The 23,118-nt window shown below is 51.9% G+C and overlaps 1 protein-coding gene across 1 annotated transcript; it reads right to left on the bottom strand.

The window, feature by feature from the left end:
- Nucleotides 1-4,981: 4,981 nt before the first annotated feature.
- Nucleotides 4,982-5,917, bottom strand: LOC309603658 (olfactory receptor 14A16-like; the record flags this gene model as incomplete). The annotated part of the gene is made up of 1 exon (XM_082338603.1): nt 4,982-5,917. The coding sequence occupies one exon, from the start codon at nt 5,915-5,917 to the stop codon at nt 4,982-4,984; it is 936 nt and encodes a 311-aa protein (XP_082194729.1).
- Nucleotides 5,918-23,118: the final 17,201 nt, after the last annotated feature.

Consider the following 23,118-nt stretch of genomic DNA (forward strand, 5'->3'; position numbering starts at 1 on the left):
GTTGACTGAGCCTGATCCCCTGGTTGTCCCATACGCGCTGCGTGATGGCACTCAGGACGATCTGCTCCATAACCTTCCCCGGCACCGAGGTCAAGCTGACAGGCCTGTAGGCCCTGGATCCTCCTTCTGGCCTTTCATGTAGACAGGCATCACATTTGCTAACCTCCAGTCAGCTGGGACCTCCCCCATTAGCCAGGACTGCTGATAGATGATGGAGAGTGGCTTGGTGAGCAGCTCTGCCAGCTCCCTCAGTACCCTTAGGTGGATCCCATCTGGCCCCACAGACTTGTGCGTGTCTGAGTGGTGTAGCAGGTGGCTAACCATTGCCCCTTCGATTATGGGGGCTTCATTCTGCTCCCCATCCCTGTCTTTCAGCTCAGGGGGCTGGGTACCCTGAGAACAACTGGTCTGACTATTAAAGACTGAGGCAAAGAAGGCATTAAGTACCTCAGCCTTTCCCTCGTCCTTTGTCTCTGTGTTTCCCCCTGCATCCATTAAAGGATGGAGATTGTCCTTAGCCCTCCTTTTGTTGTTAATGTATTTGTGGAAACATATTTTTAATTATCTTTTACAGCAGAAGCCAGATCAAGCTCCAGTTGGCCTTTGGCCCTCCTAATTTCCTCCCTGCATAACCTGTTTATCTTCCTCCTGGGCAACTTGCTCCCTTTTCCACCTCTGTGCAATGCCTTCTGGTGTTTCAACTCTTCAGCCAGAATATCCCTGTTCATCCACACCAGCCTCCAGCTAGGCCCTGCTCTACTCCCAGAATATCAGACTGATGTGTTGCTGGGCTTTCATGTTGTTTTCCCCAGAGCTCCAAGGGGGCTCCATGTAACTTGGCTCTCCAGGATCCTGCCAAGCAGGTCTTGAACAAGCTGAAATCTGCTCTCCTGCAGTCCGAGGCTGCAATTCTGCTGTTTGTCTTTTTTCTCTGCCGTCGTCACTGCAGCCATGGCTGCCCTCAGCATTGACATCCTCATCCACTTCTGCCTTGTTTGCAAGTAAGAGAGTCCAGCCCTAGTCAGTCATCGACTGCCTGTGTCAAAAAAGAGAGGGGCAAGGCAGGTGAAAGGGACCTGTCTCTGTGCTGCCTCTGAGGACACCTCTGTTAGAGCCATCTGACCAGCTGAAGCAGGCAGGAGGGCAGGCCATGCTCACGGACACCTTGCTCGGCCCTATCTCCTCTGGAGCAGGCCTGTCAGGAAGCTGCATGTGGCTCCTTGCCTAGGCCTCCTTTGAGTCCCATGTTCTGCCCCTGATGCCCAGACACAACATGGGGATCATCTGCAGGCTTGCTTTGGCCACTCAACCTTCCCAAAAGTTGCACATGATATATTATAACCAACCAGAAGGTTTTTCATAGCGTGCTGCAAAAGAGTTCACAGTGTGTGCACTAAGGTACGGCCTGAGATGGGTGGGTGTGTCAACCACTGCAGAGCTTTCTGGGACAGCACGAGCATACTGCAGAGGTAATTGAACTTTGCTTGGTTTTATCCATGCTGTCAGGAGGTTGCCTTGGGCCAAAGCAGGCTCAGAACCAGACCTGAGAATTCAGCTTGGATGGGGTTCACCTGGAAAGAAGAGCCCAGGAGTGAGCTAATACCCAGGCTGTGTGTGAGCTGATCAGGTTGCTGGACAATGAAGGGAACCAGGTGATTTAAAGTGTTGTGAGCTTAAATTACACTGGGGAGGGTCAAGACCCCCTGTCAGCTGTAAGAGGAGCCTGAACAAGAACGAGTGGAAAGACACCCAGAGAGCCATTGTCTAAAGCAAGGTGAGACAGATCCCAGGTGGAGTCCATGTGATATGGGACTGCACCTGAAAGAGAAACTCTTTGCTGTTTATGAACACTAGGAATGCATTTAATAGTTACAGGTGGCATTCAGCTTCCCTGATTCCCACAACCTATGTGTAGGAGCTTCAGGGTCCAGACCATGGCCTCTGAGGTGCTTAAAGTAGGATGCAATGCGCCTCAGGGGCAATGTAGAGCTGTCTGAGGCAGTGCCTCTCAGGCTCCCCTTGCAGTCAGTGGAGTGGAGATGTTCACCTGACTGGTCTTTGCTGGTCACATAAAACACAGGAGGAGTTGTGCCCCATAAACATCTGCTCTCTCATCTGCTGATAAGTTATCGGACAAGAGATCCTAGGATGATAAGATCATTGAGCTTCAGAGTAGACCTTGGGAGGTCTATGGAAAAACCCTCTGCTCAAAGCAGGGTCAGGTATATGGTCAGACCTGGTTTCTCAGGGCTTGGTCCATCTGGGCCTTGAAAACCTGCAAGGACGGAGGACTTCACAAGCTAGCAGGGTGACCAGTGCTTGTTCCAATGCTTGGCTAGCCTCCTGGTGAAAAAGGTGAGGCCCTCCTTGCTGTGAGGTGTGCCTCATTCATCCCTTCTTGTTGGAATCCCTTCTCACAGAGAAAGTGATCCAGCCCCCTGACCATCTTCAGGGCCCACTCCAGCTTGCCAACCCCTTTCCATTCTTGGGGTTCCCAAAACTGGACACAGTGTTCTGGATGTGGTCTAGCAAGTTCCACGTAGAGGGGAGGAGTCCCTCCCCTCCATCTCCTAGCCGTGTTCCTGGTCATACAGCCCAGGGTGCTGCTGGCCTCCCTTGCTGCCAGGGCACATGGCTGCCTCCTGTCCAGCTCCCTGCCCACCAAGACCTTTCCCACAGAGCTGCTCCCCAGCCAGGCAGCCCCTAGCCTGTGCCATTGTGGGGTTAGTCCCCTGCAGGGGCAGAAACCGGCATCTGTCCTTGTGGGATTTCATGAGGTTCCTGTCACTACGTGCTCTCCTCTCCTTCTTGAGCCCTTTCACTGAGCAGAGGCCTGGGCGACCTTCTTAGCAAAGTCTAAGGCAAAGAAGGCGTTGAGTCACTCAGCCCCATCTGTCTGATGTTATGACACGCACCCGCCGCCATCATTCAGCGGCATGTTCCTTGTTCAGCTTTTTACTGCAAACACAGTGACTGAAGCTCTTCATTTTGCTCTTGTTGTTGCCTGCAGCCCCTATCAGCTCCAGCTGAGCTTTGGTTTTCCTAAACACATACGTGCAACGCTTAGGTCATATTTCCTAAATTCCTCCTTTGTAGCCTGTCCCTGCTTCCACCCCCTGATCGTTGTGTTGTGGCTCCCATCTGTGACCCATCCCTGCAGCAGCACAGCCCCACTGCCCAACACTTGCCCCCAGGGCCCCCATCATCAGACACTGCGCAGGACAGGGTGTGTTTGGGCTGGGGAAATGTCCCCCACCAGAGTCCCCATGCCAGACCTCAGTGTGCATCCCCACCAGCCCTCCTTCTTTTGCAGCCCCCCAGTGCTCAGCCTCAGCCAAGCCCCAGCTGTGTCCCACACAAGGGTTTGCAGACAGCCCTGCCCTGGAGTCTGCCAAGGTCTGGGCAAGAAGAGAGGCCTGGCAGGGCTGGCTTTTCCCCTAGCACAGAAATCAAGACCAGCAGGAGGAAGGAGATGGCCACAGAGCAAAAACACCGATAAACTGGGGTGAGTGGCCAGTGCTGGAAATGGCTGATGGGAGAGGCTGGTTGGCTGCTAAATGCCCTGGGGCACTTTCTTGATCTGTCCATGCCACCAAGGGCGCAGACCAGTCTCTTCTCTCTTGCACCTGCATGTCTCAGCTCCCTTCCAAGAGACTGGGCTCTGCAGCACACACCCACTGGAACATATCCTCGCCCTGCATGGTCACACAGCTCAGCTAACATTGGTGTTGTCCTCTCCCAGGCACTTTTGAGCCCAGTCCAACCCCTCCCCACCTCTTTCCATGTCCCCTGCCCACTCCCCAGCCCAGCAGAGCAGCCCAGTGTGGGCTGGCCCCACAGCAGTACCTGCCGCAGGGTGCTGCAGAGCTCTGGGCATTAACCCCCCAGCCCTGGCCTCTCTAAGGGCACAGAAGCTGCTGGGGGGGCAGGGAGGGGTCTCAGCCTCCCCATCAGCCCCAGGGCTGGAGGCTCCCCATGGCATGAGTAAATGGGGGTCAGTGAAACTGCAAGACCCCTGGTCTCAGTTCCAGGAGACCCTCACCACAGACTGCCTTTGCCCTTTCAGCTCCAGCCCCTCTCCCCAGGCCAGAACAAGAGTCTTGGCCCAGCGACAGAGCAGCCTGCCTCGAGTGGGTGCTTGGAGAAAGAGATTTCTCTTTTTCATTGATTCTTCCCTGCAGGCACAGAAATGCTCCCTTGCTCTTCTCTGGAGTCACCCCTGCTCCTCAGAGAGCCTTTCTGCAGGCGAGCGTGTCTGTGCTGGCCTGGATGGCAACTCCTGGGTCCTCTCCATGCTCCCTGTAGGGCTCCAAGCTGGCAGTGCTGCTCTGCGGAGCAAGGGGGCTGTGGTGCACTAACCATACTGGTCAGGGTGGGGAGCAGACCCAACTGGATGGGGATCGCTTCTGCTGAGCCCTTTTCCATCTTCCCTGATTGCTCAGTAGCCAAGGATGGGGCTGAGCAGGACTATGGGGTCTCTCTAATGGCACAAAAGATGAGGGAGAGCTGCCCTAGATCCAGCCTGTGGGGTTTCCAAGAGGTCCATGGCCGTGGCTCCAGAGAAGCAGCAGCCCTGACTCAAAGGCAGCAGAGAGGGAGTGCCTGCCGAGGCAGCAAGGGCACCTCTGAGGGCCACAGAGCTGCTCCTCCATGCAGCATCAGGACTTTTGGCTCCTTTACCCCTTCTGCATGCTGGCACTGTGCCCCCAGCTCCAGAGCAGATTTGAAGAGATGGGAGCTCAGCCAAATTCTTTTCTGCTGTTTTCTTTATATATGCAAGGAGACTGGTTCTGTAGGCACAATAAGATAGTAGCTCAGAAAAAAAAAAAAAAGCTGAATGCCAAGAAGAGGGATGAATAACACTATTTGCAATTAATATTATCACAGGTATAAAAAAGAAATATAAAATAAAGAACAGAACAAAAGATAGTCGTGACTTTTCCTGAGGTAACCTGGGAGTTTTATAAGGATGATGGGTACCTTAAGGATGCTGAAATAGTATGTGTTCAAATACTTTCTTCAGGGCATCCTTGATCTCCTTGTTCCTCATGCTGTAGATGATGGGATTCACTGTTGGAGGCACCACTGAGTACACAACAGCCACCACCAGATCCAGGGACTGGAAGGAGATGGAGGGAGGCTTCAGGTAGGCAAAATAAGAGGTGCTGACGAAGAGGGAGACCACAGCCAGGTGAGGGAGGCACGTGGAAAAGGCTTTGTGCCGTCCCGGCTTAGAAGGGATCCTCAGCACGGCCCTGAAGATCTGCACGTAGGACAGGATGATGAAAACAAAACACCCGAAGAGCAAACAGGCACTAACTGCAAGAAGCCCAGCCTCCCTGACATAGAAGTGTGAGCAGGAGAGCTTGAGGATCTGCGGGATTTCACAGAAGAACTGGTCCACAGCATTGCCTTGGCAGAGGGGTAGTGAAAATGTATTGGCAGTGTGAAGGAGAGCATAGAGGAACCCACTGCCCCAGGCAGCTGCTGCCATGTGGACACAAGCTCTGCTGCCCAGGAGGGTCCCGTAGTGCAGGGGTTTGCAGATGGCAACGTAGCGATCATAGGCCATGACAGTGAGAAGAAAATACTCCGCTACAACTAAAAAGAGAAACCAAAAGACTTGAGCAGCACATCCCCAGAAAGTGACGGCTCTGGTGTCCCAGAGCAAGTTGGCCATGGCTTTGGGGACAGTGATGGAGATGGAGCCCAGGTCGAGGAGGGAGAGGTTGAGGAGGAAGAAGTACATGGGGGTGCGGAGGCGGTGGTCGCAGGCTACGGCGGTGATGATGAGGCCGTTGCCCAGGAGGGCAGCCAGGTAGATGGCCAGGAAGAGCCAGAAGTGCAAGAGCTGCAGCTCCCGCGTGTCTGCGAATGCCAAGAGGAGGAACTGGGTGATGGAGCTGCTGTTGGACATCTGATCCCTTTGTTCATGAGGTACTGCCAAAGGAGGAAAACACGCTCACAAGTTAGGACTGCTCTGAGCAAAGCTATTCCCATTCCCTGCCCCCTCCAGCTCGCCACCCCACCTCCCCAGCATACATTGCTTTTCTCCTCTCTTTCAGGACCTTAGTGCATCCCCCAAGCTGGAGCTCTGGTTTGTGCTGGCTGAGTCTGATGGGAGGAGCAGGGCTTTGCCCACAAACTCTGAACGAGTCATCCCTGCTCTACAGCACTGGGCACGTGGGAAAGTGGGTGACAGACATTAGAGCTTACACAAACCTAAGGACACAGCGGAATATTTTGGAAGTGGCTCTGATGCTGAGTAAACCTGGATGTGTTTTATCAAGCCAAAGGGCCAAGCTGGACAGACCAGCACTGAGAAGACCACATCCAGTTGGTGTCCATGGCCAGCAGCTCCAGGGAAGCAGTAGCCCTAACACACAGATTATATCTGTAACCCACTTGTAATATAGAGGAGCTGAGAGATGCTGCTCAGCATCTTCCAGCAGGACAACGCTAGGGAAACTCCTGGATGTGCTAAAAATGCAGTGATGTGAGCAGAGCCAGCTCAGTCCTCGGCCCCACACACTGCACTGTCCAGAGCCCCACAGGTCAGAACAAACTGAGGGGCTTTGCTCCCATGGACACAGCTGCATCTTAGGACCTGCAGCATTGGTGTGTGAGCTGCATCTGAACTTGCCTTGTTCCCAGAGAGTCCAAGGGTAAGAACCAGGGAAGCATGGACAGGAGGGGAAGATGGAGAAATGCCTCAATGCTCTTGCCAAGGGAGCACTTGGGAGTTTATCCTCCTGGGGATCAACCTGCAGAGAATTCGACTCAGCTTGAGAACCCATGGCCTTGACGGCAGAAGCTCTGCTGGGTGGGAGAGGAGACCAAGGGGTTGCTCAACAGAAGGCATCTGCACTGCACAGGACGGCAGGGAGGTGCCAGAATCCCCTTCCCAAGACCTTTATGGTAGCAGTTCAGTCTCACTCCCTGCCCATGTCTCTGCTGCCTGGAACTGTCCCTGCTGGCAGTTGCTTCTCTGTCCCCACATCTCCTCCCTGTCAGTGCTCACAGACGCTGTCCCACCGGCTGTATGCTCAGCTGTGCAGACCCCTCCTGGAAGCAGGGCACTGCGCAGGGGCAGCTCGGTGGTTGCAGGCTCTGATGGGAATGTCAAACCAACCCTGACAAGGCTGAAAAGGTGCTACTGGTGCTGTCTGTAAGGCAAAGGGTGTTGATTTCTGATACTCCCAGGTTTATTCATCTCTAAGAGAAACAGATTTGGAGTTTAAGTGCCTCCTCCCAGAGATGTGAATTTTTATGTCCCATTGCCCATCCAGACAAGCAAGAGCAGAAGACAGAAAGAACATGATCCTACCTTTCAAGTAGGCACTGCCTTGATGTGCTTCTTGAAAAGTTCCTTTGGAATTATCCTGAGGACGATCTGAGGCTGTGAGCAACTCTGACCCATGCAGCACTCTCACGAAAGCAGAAGGATCCTGCCCTGTCGGGGGTCATTCCTTCCACGCACAGCTTCTCCCCGCAGTGCCGTGGGGAGCTCCCTGCTCTGGGACACAGCCCCTTGTGGCACAGGACCCTGCTCTGAAGGACAGCCCCGGGCACCCCTGGCTGTACACCCAGCTTCACAGCCCTGCAGCCGTCCCTGGCAGAAGGCAGCCATCATGCCCTGTCTGTGCAGGGAATCCCTGCTCTGGAGCACGTCCTCCTCCTCTACATCAGAGAGAGATCCCACAGGCTGTGGGCTATGGCAGCTTTATGAGATCCCTCCAGGAAGCTAATTTGCATTGCCCTGTACCCGGAGACTTACCGTGTCAAGGGCTGAGAAGATTCTTCCTCCATTGAGCTCTCAGCATCCTCCCACTCCTCACTGCCCTTAACCTCGCTCTGGCTCACGCGTCTCCCCTCAGTGCCTGCAGGCAGCACCCTCAGCCCTGCTGTGCTTTGCAGAGGAGCTGCTCCTGGGCAGAGCTCTCTCTCTGCACCAGTGCCCCATTGCCTTGAGTTCTCTCCGTCCCAGGAGCCCGGCCCAGCTCAGCAGAAAGGACCAACCCAAGGCATTTTAATGACCCCTCTGGTGGGTTTGGGGCTGAGTCAAAGAACCTCAGACACTGAGAAGAAGCTGAAGAAATCTCTCAAGAAGTCAAAGTCAGATGAAAACTCTCTTATTGGAGCTTTAATGGGTCCCACTGAGGGACATTACTGACAAAGCCTCCCTGGGGCTCATTAGAGCAGAAAACGGGAGACACTCATGACAGGTAGGCAAAGGCAAGGAAAAGGTGGCTCTGATGTTGAGTAAACGTGGATGTGTTATATAAAGCCAAAGGGCCAAGCCCTTACCCTCAGCCCCTGAGAAGGGAGATCCTGTCCCTCACACATTGCCCAGGGCTCTTCCTGGGGCAGTATGATGTGGGAATGTGCAATGTCAAGTGCAAGACTATGGTACGACACCTCCTAGGCTCCTGGGTATGGACAAGGAGGCCATGAGGCCCTGTTGAATTAAGGGTATGGTGTCTCCTCACAGGTATCAGTGGCAGAGACAACAGCCATAGCCAAAGTGATGAAGACCTCGGCTGTGCTGGGAGCTTTCAGCATTGCCACATTCCTCTGTCATCTCCACCACAGGCTGTCCTATGGCGTTGCATCACCCACGCCTCTTTCCCTGCAGGCTGCAGACTTTTACCCTGCTAACCCACCTTGCTCTCACCAGACCATCTTCCTTCCTTTACTGATCTCTCTCTGTCCTCCCTAGCCATTCCTTGAAACACAAAGCCTTGGGCTGATCCGGACTCCCTCGGGGTGACCTGTTCCACCACAGCGCTGCCCTTTGAGTGACATTCCTTCTTTCTTCTCTTGTCCAGTATGGACCTTCCAAGCTACAGTTTGTGGCATTATTTCTTTCACATGCTGTTTCCCACTATGAAGAAAAGCTCTGCCACCTCTGAAACTACCCTTCAGGTGCTCTCAGGCTACTCCTATACTGCCCTGAGCATGTCTGTCTCTGCCACTGGGCCAAAGATGCCCAGGTCCCTTAGCCACTGCACAGAGGTCGTCTGCACTAAGTCCCCACCCTAGCTTACCTCCACTGGACACTCTCCTGTTCCTCCCTACTTCTCCAACATGGGGAGCTGCACAGTGCAACGCACCCATGTGTGTGGGGCCACACCAGTGCTGAATCAAACAAGATGATAACTCAAGTTGTGTGAGTGGTCCGCGCTCCTCCTAATGCATCCCCATATGCAGCTGGCTTTGTCCATGGTGTGCACACACCACTGGCTCACATGGTGTCCCTTGTAGTGCCCAGGCCCTTCTCGTCAGTGTTACGGCTCAGCATGTCAGGTCCCAGGTGACCCTGATGTACAGGGTTATTATTCCCCCCGATGCAGGACTGGACACTTCTCCTTGAGACATTTACAGACGTTTCTGGTGGCCAAGTCCCAGAGTTTCTGAAGGTCCCCCTGGACTGGAGCTCCACTTGGTCAGCTGTTACTGTTTCCTTGCAGATGGCTCATCCTTGTTGGGGTGTCTCTTAACAGGGTAACAGCATGGGGAGTTGCAGGGCACTAGAAATATCACCTCCTGGAGAAACTGGGGGGGTCTGGTACTGATAAGACCGTGGGTCTGGACCTAGAGGGGAAGTTGCCCTGATGTGAGAGAGCAGCATGGAGCTCTGCTTGGGGATGTACTATGAGTCAGCTGAGAGCTGAGGGATCAGAAGAACATGGGCAACACCGTGGTGGGTGGATGTCTGCTCCAGACCTCTTGATCAGGAGGATGATTTAGGTAAGGCCTTCTTCAAACAACTGCAAGGAGCATCATGTTTGAAGACCCTGGTCTTCATGGGGGACTTTACCCCAATATCTGCTGAAGAGGCAACATAGCGAGGTGCAAACCACCCAGAATATTTTTGGAGCTCATTGATGACATCTTCATGACAAGAGTGACTGAGGAGCCCGTAAGGTGAGGTCCCCTCTGGGACTTCACACTTACAAACAAGGAAGAGCTGGTCACGAACATGAAAGTCAGGGATGAGAAGGTAGAGTTGAGGCTCCTGAGAGAAGGGAGCAGGGCCAAGAACAGGACTTCAGGAGAGCAGGCTTTGTCCTGCTGAGGGACCTGCTTGGAAGGATCCCATGGGATAGGGCCCTGCAGGGAAGAGGGGTGCAGAGAGCTCTTTGATGGTCAAGAATCTCCTCTTCAAGCTCCAGAATGGTCCACCCTGACATGCCGGAAGTAAAGCAAAGGTGGCAGGAGGCTGGCGTGGATGAAAAAGGAGCTCGTGGCAAAAAGCAAGCATGAAGAGGAAACACAGGGAAGGTAGAAGATGGCTGCCTTCCGACCCCAATGATCTGCACTGCCGGCCTGTGGGTGAGTTCCCCTCGAGATACTCAGGCATGGCGGTAGTGAACTGTGGATCTTGTTTGGCAGCATAGAGTTGATTTTTGTAATAATGGAAGGCAAAGTATAGTGAAGAGATCACTGTTAGATGAATTGTTGCAACACTGGAAATGTATTGATCAGATGGCCAAGTTGAGCTCTTTACATTCCAGAATCTACAAAAATCAGAGAGAAGTTTCCCCTTCAGGTTGGAAACTGAGGAAAAATCTCACAGGACACAGGCGAGTTCTAGCAGAGAGGGGGGCATCACAGAAAAAGTGATGAAGGTCATGGAATGCCCAAAGGCAAAGTGAACACCTGATAAGTCCTCAGGATAAGTTCCTCAGGAAGAAGTACAAGGGGCTGTGAAGGCTTGAGTCCTCCACTGTGATGAGCACCATCAGGCCATTCCTTATGAGGACCATGAGGTAGATGATCAGGAAGAGTGTGAAGCGCAAGCCGGTTGGTGTGATCAGAAAAAGAAATCCAAGTCCAGCACTGTGATTTCTCATGCAACTTCTTGGGGTCATTTTCTTCACATAAAATAATCCAAACAGGCTGTTAGAGGATGGCGGTGGCTCATCCACCATCACGTACAGCTCACCTCAAGCACAGAATCATAGAATCACAGGAAAGTTTGTGTTGGAAGAGACCTTTAAAGCTCATCTAGTCAACCCCGCCCCCGTCATGGCTGTAGTGGGTTGATCCTGGCTGGATGCCAGGTACCCACCAAGCCACTCTATCACTCCCCCTCCTCAGCTGGACAGGGGAGGGAAAATATAACGACAGGCTATAAGCTTGCGGGTCAAGAAAAGGACAGGGAGAGATCACTCACCAAATACCATCATGGGCAAAACAGACTCAGCTTGGGGAAGTTAACTTAATTTATTGTCAAACAAATCAGAATACAGTAATGAGAAATAAAATCAAATCTTAAAACACCTTCCCCCCACCCCTCCCTTCTTCCCAGGCTCAACTTCACTCCTGATTTTCTCTACATTCTCCCCCACGAGCAGCACAGGGGGATGGAGAATGGGGATTGTGGTCAGCTCGTCACACGTTTTCTCTGCCACTCCTTCCTCCTCACACTCTTCCCCTGCTCCGGCATGGGGTCCCTCCCACGGGAGACAGTCCTACATGAACTTCTCCAACATGAGTCCTTCCCACAGGCTGCAGTCCTTCATGAACTGCTCCAGCATGGGTGCTTTCAACGGGGTGCAGTCCTTGAGGAACAGACTGCTCCAGCGTGGGTCCCCCACAGGGTCACAGGTCCTGCCAGCAAACCTCCTCCAGAGTGGGCTCCTCTCTCCACGGGTTCACAGGTCCTGCCAGGAGCATACGCCAGCATTGGCTCTCCACAGGGTCACAGCCTCCTTCAGGCATCCACCTGCTCCAGCACAGGGTCCTCCACAGGCTGCAGGTGGATATCTGCTCCACCGTTAACCTCCATGGGCTGCAGGGGGACAAGTTGATTCTCCATGGTCTTCCCCACAGGTTGCAGGGGAATCTCTGCTCTGGGGCCTGGAGCACCTCCTCCCCTCCTTCTTCACTGACCTTCGTGTCTGCAGAGTTGTTCCTCTCACATTTTCTCACTCCTCTCTTCCAGCTGCTGTTGTGCAGCAGCTTTTTCCCCTTCTTAAATATGTTATCACAGAGGCGCTACCACCATTGCTGAATGGCTCAGCTTTGGCCAGCAGCAGGTCTGTCTTGGAGCTGGCTGGCATTGGCTGTATTGGAGATGGGGTAAACTTCCGGCATCTTCTCACAGAAGCCAACACTATAGCCCCCCAGCTATAAAAACCTTGCCACAGAAACCCAATACAGATGGAGACAGACTTTTTAATAGGGTCTGTAGTGATAGGACAAGGCGTAATGGTTTTAAAGTAAAAGAGGGGAGATTCAGACTAGATAGAAGGAAGAAATTTTTTATGATGAGGGTCATGAAACACTGGAAGCCCTGTAGCCCCCCTGCTACCAAAACCTTGCCACACAATTCCAATACAATGTCAAGGGACATCTTTCGCTACATCGGGTTGCTCAAAGCCCCATTCAGCCTGACCTTGAACACTTCCAATGATGGGACATCCACAACTTCTCTGGGAAACCTGTTCCAGTGTCTCACCACCCTCATCGTAAAAAATTTCTTCCTTATATCTAATCTAAACCTAACCTTTTTCAGTTTAAAACCATTCCCTTTTTCCTCTCACTGCAGGCCTTGGTAAAAATTCTCTCTCCCTATTTCCTGTAACCCCCCTTTATATATTGAAAGGCCATGAGAAGGTATCATCCCCAGACCCTTCTCTTCTCCAGCCTGAACAACCCCAGCTCTCTCAGCCTTTCTTCACAGGAGAGGTGTTCCAGCCCTTGGATCATTTTCATGCTCATCTTCTGGACCTGCTCCAATGGGTCCATGCCTTTCTTGCACTGGGGATCCCAGAGCTGGACACAGTACTCCAGGTGGAGTCTCACGAGAGTGGAGTAGAGGGGGAGAATCACCTCCCTCGACCTGCTGGCCACGCTTCTTTGATGCAACCCAGGATACAACTGACTTTCTGGGCTGCAAGCGCACGTTGCCGACCCATGTCCAATTGTTCATCCACTAATATCCCCAAGTCCTTCTCTGCAGAGCTCCCCTCAATCTATCCATCCCCCAGTCTGTATTGATACTGGGGATTGCCCCAACCCAGGTGCGGGACCTTGCACTTGGCCTTGTTGAACTTTATGAGCTTCACATGGGCCTGCTCTTCCAGCCTGTCAAGGTCCCTCTCAATGACGTCTTCCCTCTAGTGAATCAGCTGCACCACTCAGCTTGGTATCATCTGCAAACTTGCTGAGGGAGCACTCATTCGCACTGTGTATATCGTTGATGAAGATATTAAACAGTATTCGTCCCAGTACGGACCCTTGAGGGACACCGCTTGTTACAGATTACTACGTGCACATTGAGCCATGGACACCACCATCCAGCATATCCCTTATCTATCTAATAGTCCATCCATCAGATCCATATCTCTCCAATTTAGTGGCAAGAATGTTGTGGGGGACCGTGTCAAAGGTCTTACAGAAGTCCGGATAGATATCATCCATAGCTCTTCCCGTTGATGCAGTCACTCCATTACAGAAGGTCGCTAGATTAGTCGGGCACAATTTGCCCTTGGTGAAGCCATGATGGCTGTCTAATCACCTCCCTGTCTTCCGTATGTTTTGACAGATCTTCCAGGAGGATCTGCTCCATGATCTTACCCAGCACAGAAGTGAGAATGACTGGTTGGTTGTTCCCAGGGTCCTCCTTTTTACCAGTTTTTAAAAATGGGTGTGATATTCCCTTTTTCCATTCACTGGGGACTTCGCCTGACTGCTATGACTTTTCAAATATAATGGAGATTGGCTTGGCAACTACGTCAGCCAGTTCCCTCAGGACTCCGTGATGCATCTCGTCGGATCTCATGGACTTAAGTATGTTCAGGTACCTCAGGTGGTCTTGAACCTCCTACAATGGGAAGGACTTCATTCCCTCAGTCCCTGCTTTGAGTTTCGGGGACTTCACAGAGGTGGGAAGAGTGGTGGCCAGTGAAAACTAAGGCAAAAAAATTCTATCTATCTCAGCCTTCTCCGTGTCAGTTGGTGCTAGTTGTCCTGTCTTATTTGGGGGGGCGGGGCGGGGCTGGGTGTGGAGAAGGGGAAGGGGAAAGGAGAATACATTTTCTTTAATCTTTCTTTTCTGATCAACATATCTGTAGAAACCCTTCTTATTATTCTCCACGTCTCTTGCCAAATTCACCTCCAACTGTGCCTTAGGTTTTCTGATCCTATTCCTACACATCCAGGCAGCATCCCTATATTCTTCTAAGGATACACATCCCTGTTTCCACTGCCTGTGCATTTCATTCTTACACTTTTGTTTGACCAGGAGGTCTTTACTGGACCATGCCGGTCTCCTGCCTTTCCTGCCTGATTTCTTACACATCGGAATCAAGAGCTCTTCTGTGCCAAGAAAGATTTCCTTAAAGAGCTGCCAGCTCTGTTCAGTCCTGTATCCCTGAGGGCAGTGTCCCAGGGCCTCCTATCCACTAACTCCTTAAACAATCAAACATTTGGCCTCCTAAAATTCAGGGTCTTGACCTTACTCTTTGCCTAGCCCGTATCCTTTGAGATCGTGAATTACACCAGGGCATGATCACTGCAGCCCAGGCTGCCATCAGTCTTCACATCCTTAAGTAGTTCATCTGTGTTGGTAAGCAACAGGTCTTGTAACACATCGCCTCTGCTCTGGATGTCTACCACCTGGCCTAAGAAATTATCCTCAATGCACTCCAAGAGTTTCCTGGACCACTTACAGCTCACTGTGCCACTTTTCCAGCAGATGTGCAGGGGACTGAAGTCCTCCAGCAGGATCAGAGCCTGCGAGTGCGATGCTTCCTGTAATTGAAGTACAAACGCTTCATCAACAATCTCCTCTTGGTCGGGTGGCCTGTAGTAAACACCAGCCACGAGGTTTCCTTTCTTGGCTTAGCCCCTAATTTTTACCCATAACCTCTCAACCTGTTCATCGCTGTTTTTCAAAGACAGCTCTGTGCAGTACTAACAAATTAGGGTCAGGTCAGTTGTCCTAAATGTGGGCATCTTCTTTCATTTCTGTTGGTGAAGGGGGTTCCCCACCAGCCTATAAGAAGATGCTCCCAGGTGCTGCCCTGTCGCTATGAACTGCTCCATTAGAGCTTGCAGTTACCTTCAGGTATCTTGGACCACCTCCTGAACCTCAAATTTCACCAGCTGTTTGAGCAGCTCACTGCACCCTCCAGCTTCATTAATTAGCATCAGAGCTGAGACAAGGAGCTCACATGCAGGTGGCCATTTGGTGCACACCTGAACTGAGGCAAGAGGAATCCCACCTCCTGTGGGACTGTGGAAGGCATGGAGGGAAGCTGAGTCCCCCTCTAGCCCTAGGAGACCCAGAGTGAGATGCCTGCATTGCCTCAGCCGAATCCCTTCCCTCAGCAGGGGTAAAGGAGATCTGTCACTGCCTGGGTGTCCTGTCTAACACTGTGACAAGAAGAAGTGATTCTTAGACATAAATCTTTTTCTGAGAAGAGAAATGCCACTGCTGGGAGTAAGTGTCTCTCCCTGGCTGGGGAAGGGAACATCAGTGACTCCTTCAGCCTGTTTCACAGCAGGTTCCCCTGGAGCCCCAGGGACACCTGCAGGGAGCCCAGAGGGGCAGAGAAAGTGCTGCCTTGGGCTGGGCCTCAGCTCCTGAGCTGGGCTGGGCTCCTGGGACAGAGAGAGACAACTCTGCCCAAGAGCAGCTCCTCTGCAAAGCACAGCAGGGCTGAGGGCACTGCCTGCCGGGACAAAGAGAGAGGAGTGAAGCAGAGAGAGCTTAAAGGCAGTTTGGAATGGGAGAATGCTGAGAGCTGACTGGGGGAGAAATCTTCACAGCCGTCTATACGGTAAGTCTCTGGGTAAAGGGAAGTGAAGCTGTGGTTCCTGGAGGGATCTCCTGAAGCTGGTACATCACACAGCCTGTAGAATCTTTAAGAAGAACACTCACAGGTTTCCTAGTGTAGAGGAGAAGGAGGACATGCTCCTGAGCAGGGATTCCCTACTGCACCATCAGAGGGACAGGGCATGATGGCTGCCTTCTCCCAGGAACAGCTGCAGAGGTGTAAATCCAGGTGTGCAGCTGGAGGTGCCCAGGGCAGTCCTTCAGAGCAGGGTCCCTATGTCCCCAGGGGGCTGTGTGCTGGGCAGGGACTCTGCCCCCTGCCAGGGTCAGCACTCAGCCTGCCCGGGGAGCTCCCCATGGCACTGCGGGGAGAAGCTGTGGGTGGAACCAGTCGCTCCCAGCAGGGCAGGGCAGGGTCTTTCTGCTGTTGAGAGGCTGCTGCATGCGTCCAGAGTGCTCTCGGATCCAGATCACCCCCAGAATGCTTCTGAGGTGACTTTTCAAGAGGAAAGTTTATGTGGGGGTTACCTGAAAGTGAAGGAGACTGTGCTTTGAGTTTTCTACTCTTGGTTAGCTGGGTGATGAATGAGAAATTAAAATGAGTGCAGTAAAAATGCTGACAATTTTTGCTCCAAAAGAACACTCCCCTGGTAAACTTACGAGTGGGTAATATCTGACCTAAATTCTGAGCAGGAAAGCTTATTCCCCTCCCTGCTGCACTGTATGGCAGAACTGCATACTCTGGAGCACACAGCAGATCCCCTGCTCCTCACAGCACATTCAAACAGACAGCAAAGGAACTCCAGAAAAGGAGCTGAACGAAGACATTACCAAGGAATAAGACAATTGGAGCATTTCTATGAGAAACATTGAGTTTTATGCCAAGGTGTTTGTCCTAACCTGTCAATGACTTCTCTTCCTTGGACAGGTCCCTGTGCCCAGAAGCAGCAGATGTCCAACAGCAGCTCCATCACCCAGTTCCTCCTCTTGTCATTCATAGACACGCGGGAGCTGCAGCTCTTGCACTTCTGGCTCTTCCTGGCCATCTACCTGGCTGCCCTCCTGGGCAACGGCCTCATCATCACCGCCATAGCCTGCGACTGCCACCTCCACACCCCCATGTACTTCTTCCTCCTCAGCCTCTCCCTCCTCGACCTGGGCTCCATCTCCATCACTGTCCCCAAAGCCATGGCCAACTTGCTCTGGGACACCAGAGCCGTCACTTTCTGGGGATGTGCTGCTCAAGTCTTTTGGTTTCTCTTTTTAGTTGTAGCGGAGTATTTTCTTCTCACTGTCATGGCCTATGATCGCTACGTTGCCATCTGCAAACCCCTGCACTACGGGACCCTCCTGGGCAGCAGAGCTTGTGTCCCCATGGCAGCAGCTGCCTGGGGCAGTGGCTTTCTCAATGCTGTGCTGCACACTGCCAATACATTTTCCCTCCCCCTCTGCCAAGGCAATGCAGTGGACCAGTTTTTCTGTGAAATCCCGCAGATCCTCAAGCTCTCCTGCTCACACTTCTATGTCAGGGAGGCTGGGCTTCTTGCAGTTAGTGCTTTTCTCTCTTTGGGCTGTTTTGTTTTCATTGTGCTGTCCTATGTGCAGATCTTCAGGGCTGTGCTGAGGATACCCCCTGAGCAGGGATGGCACAAAGCCTTTTCCACGTGCCTCCCTCACCTGGCCGTGGTCTCCCTGTTTATCAGCACCGCCATGTTTTCCTACCTGAAGCCTCCCTCCATCTCCTCCCCATGCTTGGACCTGGTGCTGGCAGTTCTGTACTCGGTGGTGCCTCCAGCAGTGAACCCCCTCATCTACAGCATGAGGAACCAAGAGCTCAAGGATGCCCTGAGGAAATCGATTAGACATTTTTTCAGCCACCATAGACTGCGTACCTTCCTCTGCAAATGACTGCCAGTGTATGTTGTGGCAGGCCAAACCTGTCATTCCTACTCTTTTTTTCCCTTCTTTTTTTCTTTTTTCCATTTCTGATGATGTTGTCTGCAACGAAATGTCCTTATTCATCCCCTCCTACTTAAGAATCCACCTGTCTTGTGTGATCCAGTGACTTTGCGTAAATGGGCAGTCAGTGTCTCTGTGTGTTTAAGCAAAATAAATGAACCTGCAGCAACTTCTTTGTCTGAGATCCATCATCATCAGACCATGAATGAAAAGGAAATGAAAAGACCCTTCTGGCTGCAGCAGCTTGGGGCAGGCCACTCTGTCACTGGTGCAGCAGGAGCTGCTTGAGGACCCCCGGCCTGGGCTCTTGTGCTGGCCTGGGTAGAGGGGATGGCCCAGAGGGGCTGCAGACCTCTCAGAATATCCTGGAGAGGAGGTCACTGGGTCCAATTGACCACCACAGGTGTCCCCCATCTCTGGGGCTGAGCCTTCTGTGTCCCCCAGGAGCTGCTGTGCCCTTCAGAGGGGCTGGGGCTGTGGGGTGAGTACCCAGAGCTCTGCAGCGGCCTGCGGTGTGCACTGCCGTGGGGCCAGCCCAGGCTGAGCAGTGCTAGGAATTGGGCAGGGAAGGTGGAAGAGCTTGGAGGGAGCTGGGTTGTGCTGGAAAGTGCCCAGGAGTGAAAAACATCAGTGTATAGCTTGTACTGTGTGACCTTGCAGGGTGAGGTCTCATACCAGGGGTTTGTGGTGCCGAGCCAGGGGTTGTGGAAGGGATCAAAGACAACAGGTGCAGGAGAGAGGAGGCCAGTCTGTGCCCTTTATGTATGGACAAACCGGGAAGGTGGCCCAGAGCCTTTGTCACCCCCCAGCCTCTCTCACCAGCCATTTCCAGCCCTGGCCATTCACCCCAGGTTAATGGGTAAGTCTCGCTGTGAGGCCATCTCCATCCTCCTGCTGGACTCAGTGCCTGCATCGGGGAAAATGGCCAGCCCTGCCTGGGCTCCATCCTGGCCCAGACTGCAGCAGACCCCAGAACAGGGCTGTCGGCGAATCCCCACATGGGACGTAGCTGGGGCTGGGGCTTCCAAAACATGATGGCCATGGAGAGAAGGGGCAAAGATGACTGTCATGGGGATGTTGTGGGGGACCTTTACCCAGCCCTGAATGCATACTGCTGTGTGGTGTGCCTTCACAACAGGGCTGTGAGGCCATGAGCGGGGTAGTGGTGCTGGGACAGTGCAGGGAAAAAGCGCTGAGAGGGACCATGAAGCAGCTGCCAAGAGGTGACAACAAGGACAGGTTACACAGAAGGGATTTATATAAGTTGCCTTGTTGTGGAGGTATGCTTTGGGGAAGAGCAAAGCTCACCTGGAGTTGGAGGCTGTAAGAAAAGTGAAGAGCAAAAAGAACTTTGATCGCTGGTGAGAGAGCAAGGCTGAACATGGAAAATGCAGGGCTGCCACTCAATGGGGAGGGGGATTTCATAACAGCAGATACAGGTGGGGCTGAGGGACTTAATGTTGACTTTGTCTGAGTCTTTACTGATGTTGTGGTTTAACCGCAGCCAGCAACTAAGCACCACAGAGCCGCTCGCTCGCTCCCCCCACCCCAGTGGGATGTGGGAGAGAATTGGAAGGGTGAAAGTGAGAAAACTCGTGGGTTGAGATAAGAAAAGTTTAACAATGGAAGTACAATGAAATAGAATAGTAGTAATAGTAATAATAATATACATAGTACAATAATAATATACAAAGCAATTGATACACAATACAATTGCTCACCACCTGCCGACCGATGCCCAGCATGTCACCGAGCAATTGCTGCCCCCCAGCCAATTCCCCCCAGCTTATATACTGAGCCTGACGTCATATGGTATGGAATAGCCCCTTGGCCAGTCTGGGTCAGCTGTCCTGGCTGTGCCCCCTGCCAGCTTCTTGTGCAGCTGGCAAAGCATGCGAAGCTAAAAAGTGCTTGACTGGTGTAAGCACTACTTAGCAACAACCAAAACATCAGTGAGTTCTCAACATTATTCTCATCCTAAATCCAAAACACAGCACTATACCAGGTACTAGGAAGAAAAATCAACTCTATCCCAGCTGAAACCAGAACAGTATCCACCCCTTATGCTATACCATCTACGTCATGCCCAGGGCTTACACTTTCCAATACATTCCAATTCATCACCACCACTTTTCCAGTCTTTTGAGATAGATAGATAGACAGACAGATAGACAGATAAATAGATAGATGATAGATAGATAGATAGATAGATAGATAGATAGATAGATATACACACACACAGAGACATAATTTCCCTAGTCTATGGGCTATCCCTCTAAAATGTTTGTTGAGTTCGTTTAGTCCATGACTTTGAGCTCTATCTGTCCTAACAGTCTTTCAGGGCAGGAGAGATGGTGTGCGGTGTTGGATTGTTGCATGCTGAAGCCAGTTCTGGTTCCATCACCGCTGCAGTTTGCTCGGTTTCCTCAGAGTTCATTCTTCATTAATTTGGGTGATTCTTACTGTATACTGTAGATATGGCACATAGTAATCATAGAAGTGATGACATCCAGTATTATATAGCAACTAACATTATACAATTCACTTCATTGGCTATTTTCACCCAAAATCAAATCCTCTTGAGGTACACATCGGACTTCCCCATCCTCCCGCATCACCCACCAACTGCACCCAGGTCCTTGAGCAAAAGCAATCCCACGAATGCATTTACCTCTGCCTGAGGCAGGAGTAACCCAGACTGTCTTCCCCATCATATTTTTTAGGTGCACTACAGGGATTTTATCCCCCTCTACAGTACGTAAAAGTCTTGACTGGGCAGGGCCAGCTCAATTGGCAGATCCCCTGGTGTTGACTAACCAGGTTGCCTTTGCTAGATGTGTATCCCAATGTCTGAATGTCCCAGCACCCATTGCTTTTAGTGTAGTCTTTAACAGTCCATTGTATCATTCGATTTTCCCGGAGGCTGGCGCACGATAGGGGATGTGAGATACCCGCTCAGTGCCGTGCTCTTGGGCCCAGGTGTCTATGAGGCTGTTTCGGAAATGAGTTCCGTTATCTGACTCAATTCTTTCTGGGGTGCCATGTCACCACAGGACTTGCTTTTCAAGGCCCACGATAGCATTCCAGGCGGTGGCATGGGGCACGGCATATGTTTCCAGCCATCCGATGGTTGCTTCCACCATTGTAAGCACATGGCGCTTGCCTTGGTGGGTTTGTGGGAGTGTGATATCATCAATCTGCCAGGCTTCTGCATATTTATATTTCAGCCATTGACCTCCATTCCGGAGAGGCTTGCACCGCTTGGCTTGCTTGATTGCAGCGCATGTTTCGCATTCACGGACAACCTGTGTAATAGTGTCCACGGTCAAGTCCACCTCTCAATCACAAGCCCATCTATATGTTACATCTCTTCCTTGGTGGCCTGAGGTGTCATGGGCCCACCGAGGTAGAAATAATTCACCCTTCTGTTGCCAGTCCAGATCCACCTGAGGCACTTCAATCTTAGCAGCCTGATCCACTTGCTGGTTGTGTTGATGTTCTTCAGTGGCCCAACTCTTGGGTACGTGAGTATCTATGTGACGTACTTTTACAACCAGGTTCTCTACTCAGGCAGCAATATCTTGCCACAATTCAGCAGCCCAGGTGGGTTTGCCTCTGCGCTGCCAGTTGCTCCGCTTCCATTGCTGTAGCCACCCCCACAGAGCATTTGCCACCATCCATGAGTCAGTGCACAGATAGAGCATTGGCCACTTTTCTCGTTCAGCAATATCTAAAGCCTGCCGGATGGCTTTCACCTCTGCAAACTGACTCGATTCACCTTCCCCTTCAGCAGTTTCTGCAACTTGTCCTATAGGACTCCATACAGCTTTCCACCTCCAATGCTTCCCCACAAGACGACAGGACCCATCAGTGAACAGGGCATATTGCTTCTCATTTTCTGGTACTTTATTATACAGTGGGGCCTCCTCAGCATGCGTCACCTCCTCCTCTGGCGATATTCCGAAATCTTTGCCTTCTGGCCAGTCCATGATCACTTCCAAGATTCCTGGGCGACCGGGGTTTCCTATTCGAGCCCATTGTGTAATGAGTGCAACCTACTTACTCCACGTAGCATCAGTTGCATGATGGGTAGAAGGGACTCTCCCTTTGAACATCCAGCCCAGCACTGGCAGTCGGGGTGCCAGGAGGAGCTGTGCTTCAGTACCAACCACTTCTGAAGGAGCTCAAACTCCTTCATATGCTGCCAATATCTCTTTTTCAGTTGGAGTATAGCGGGCCTCAGATCCTCTGTATCCCCGACTCCAGAACCCCAGGGGTCGACCTCGAGTCTCCCCCGGTGGTTTCTGCCAGAGGCTCCAGGTAGGGCCGTTCTCCCCAGTTGCAGTGTAGAGCACATTTTTAATATTTTTTCCTGCCCGGACTGGCCCAAGGGCAACTGCATGAACTATCTCCCGTTTAATTTGTTCAAAGGCTTGTCGTTGCTCAGGGCCCCATTTGAAATCGTTCTTCTTGCAGGTCACTTGATAGAGAGGGCTTACTATGAGACTGTAATGTGGAATATGCATTCTCCAAAAACCCACAACGCCCAAGAAAGCTTGTGCTTCCTTTTTGCTGGTTGGTGGGGACATGGCTGTGATTTTGTTGATTACATCCATTGGGATCTGACGACGCCCATCTTGCCATTTTATTCCTAAAAACTGGATCTCCTGTGCAGGTCCCTTGACCTTACTTTGTTTTATAGCAAAGCCAGCTTCCAGAAGAATTTGGACTATTTTCTTCCCTTTCTCAAAAACTTCTGCTGCTGTGTTGCCCCACACAATGATGTCATCAATGTATTGCAGATGTTCCGGAGCCCCACCCTGTTCCAGCGCAGTCTGGACCAGTCCATGGCAAATGGTGGGGCTGTGTTTCCACCCCTGGGGCAGTCGATTCCAGGTGTACTGGACCCCCCTCCAAGTGAAAGCAAACTGTGGCCTGCACTCTGCTGCCAAAGGGATTGAGAAAAATGCATTAGCGATGTCAATGGTGGCATACCACTTCGCTGCCTTTGACTCCAGTTCATATTGAAGTTCTAACATGTCTGGCACGGCAGCGCTCAGTGGTGGCGTGACTTCATTCAGGCCCCGATAGTCTACTGTTAGTCTCCACTCTCCATTAGACTTTCGCACTGGCCATATGGGACTGTTAAACGGTGAGTGAGTCTTGCTGATCACTCCTTGGCTCTCCAGCTGACGAATCAGCTTATGGATGGGAATCAGGGAGTCTCTGTTGGTGCGATATTGCCGCCGGTGCACTGTTGTGGTAGCAGTTGGTACCTGTTGTTCTTTGACCCTCAGCAACCCCACAACAGAAGGGTCCTCCGAAAGACCGGGCAGGGTAGACAGCTGTTTAATTTCCTCTGTCTCCAA

Source organism: Platalea leucorodia, assembly GCF_965183815.1.
Source record: "Platalea leucorodia genome assembly, contig: HAP1_HAP1_SCAFFOLD_162, whole genome shotgun sequence".
NCBI lineage: Eukaryota > Metazoa > Chordata > Aves > Pelecaniformes > Threskiornithidae > Platalea > Platalea leucorodia.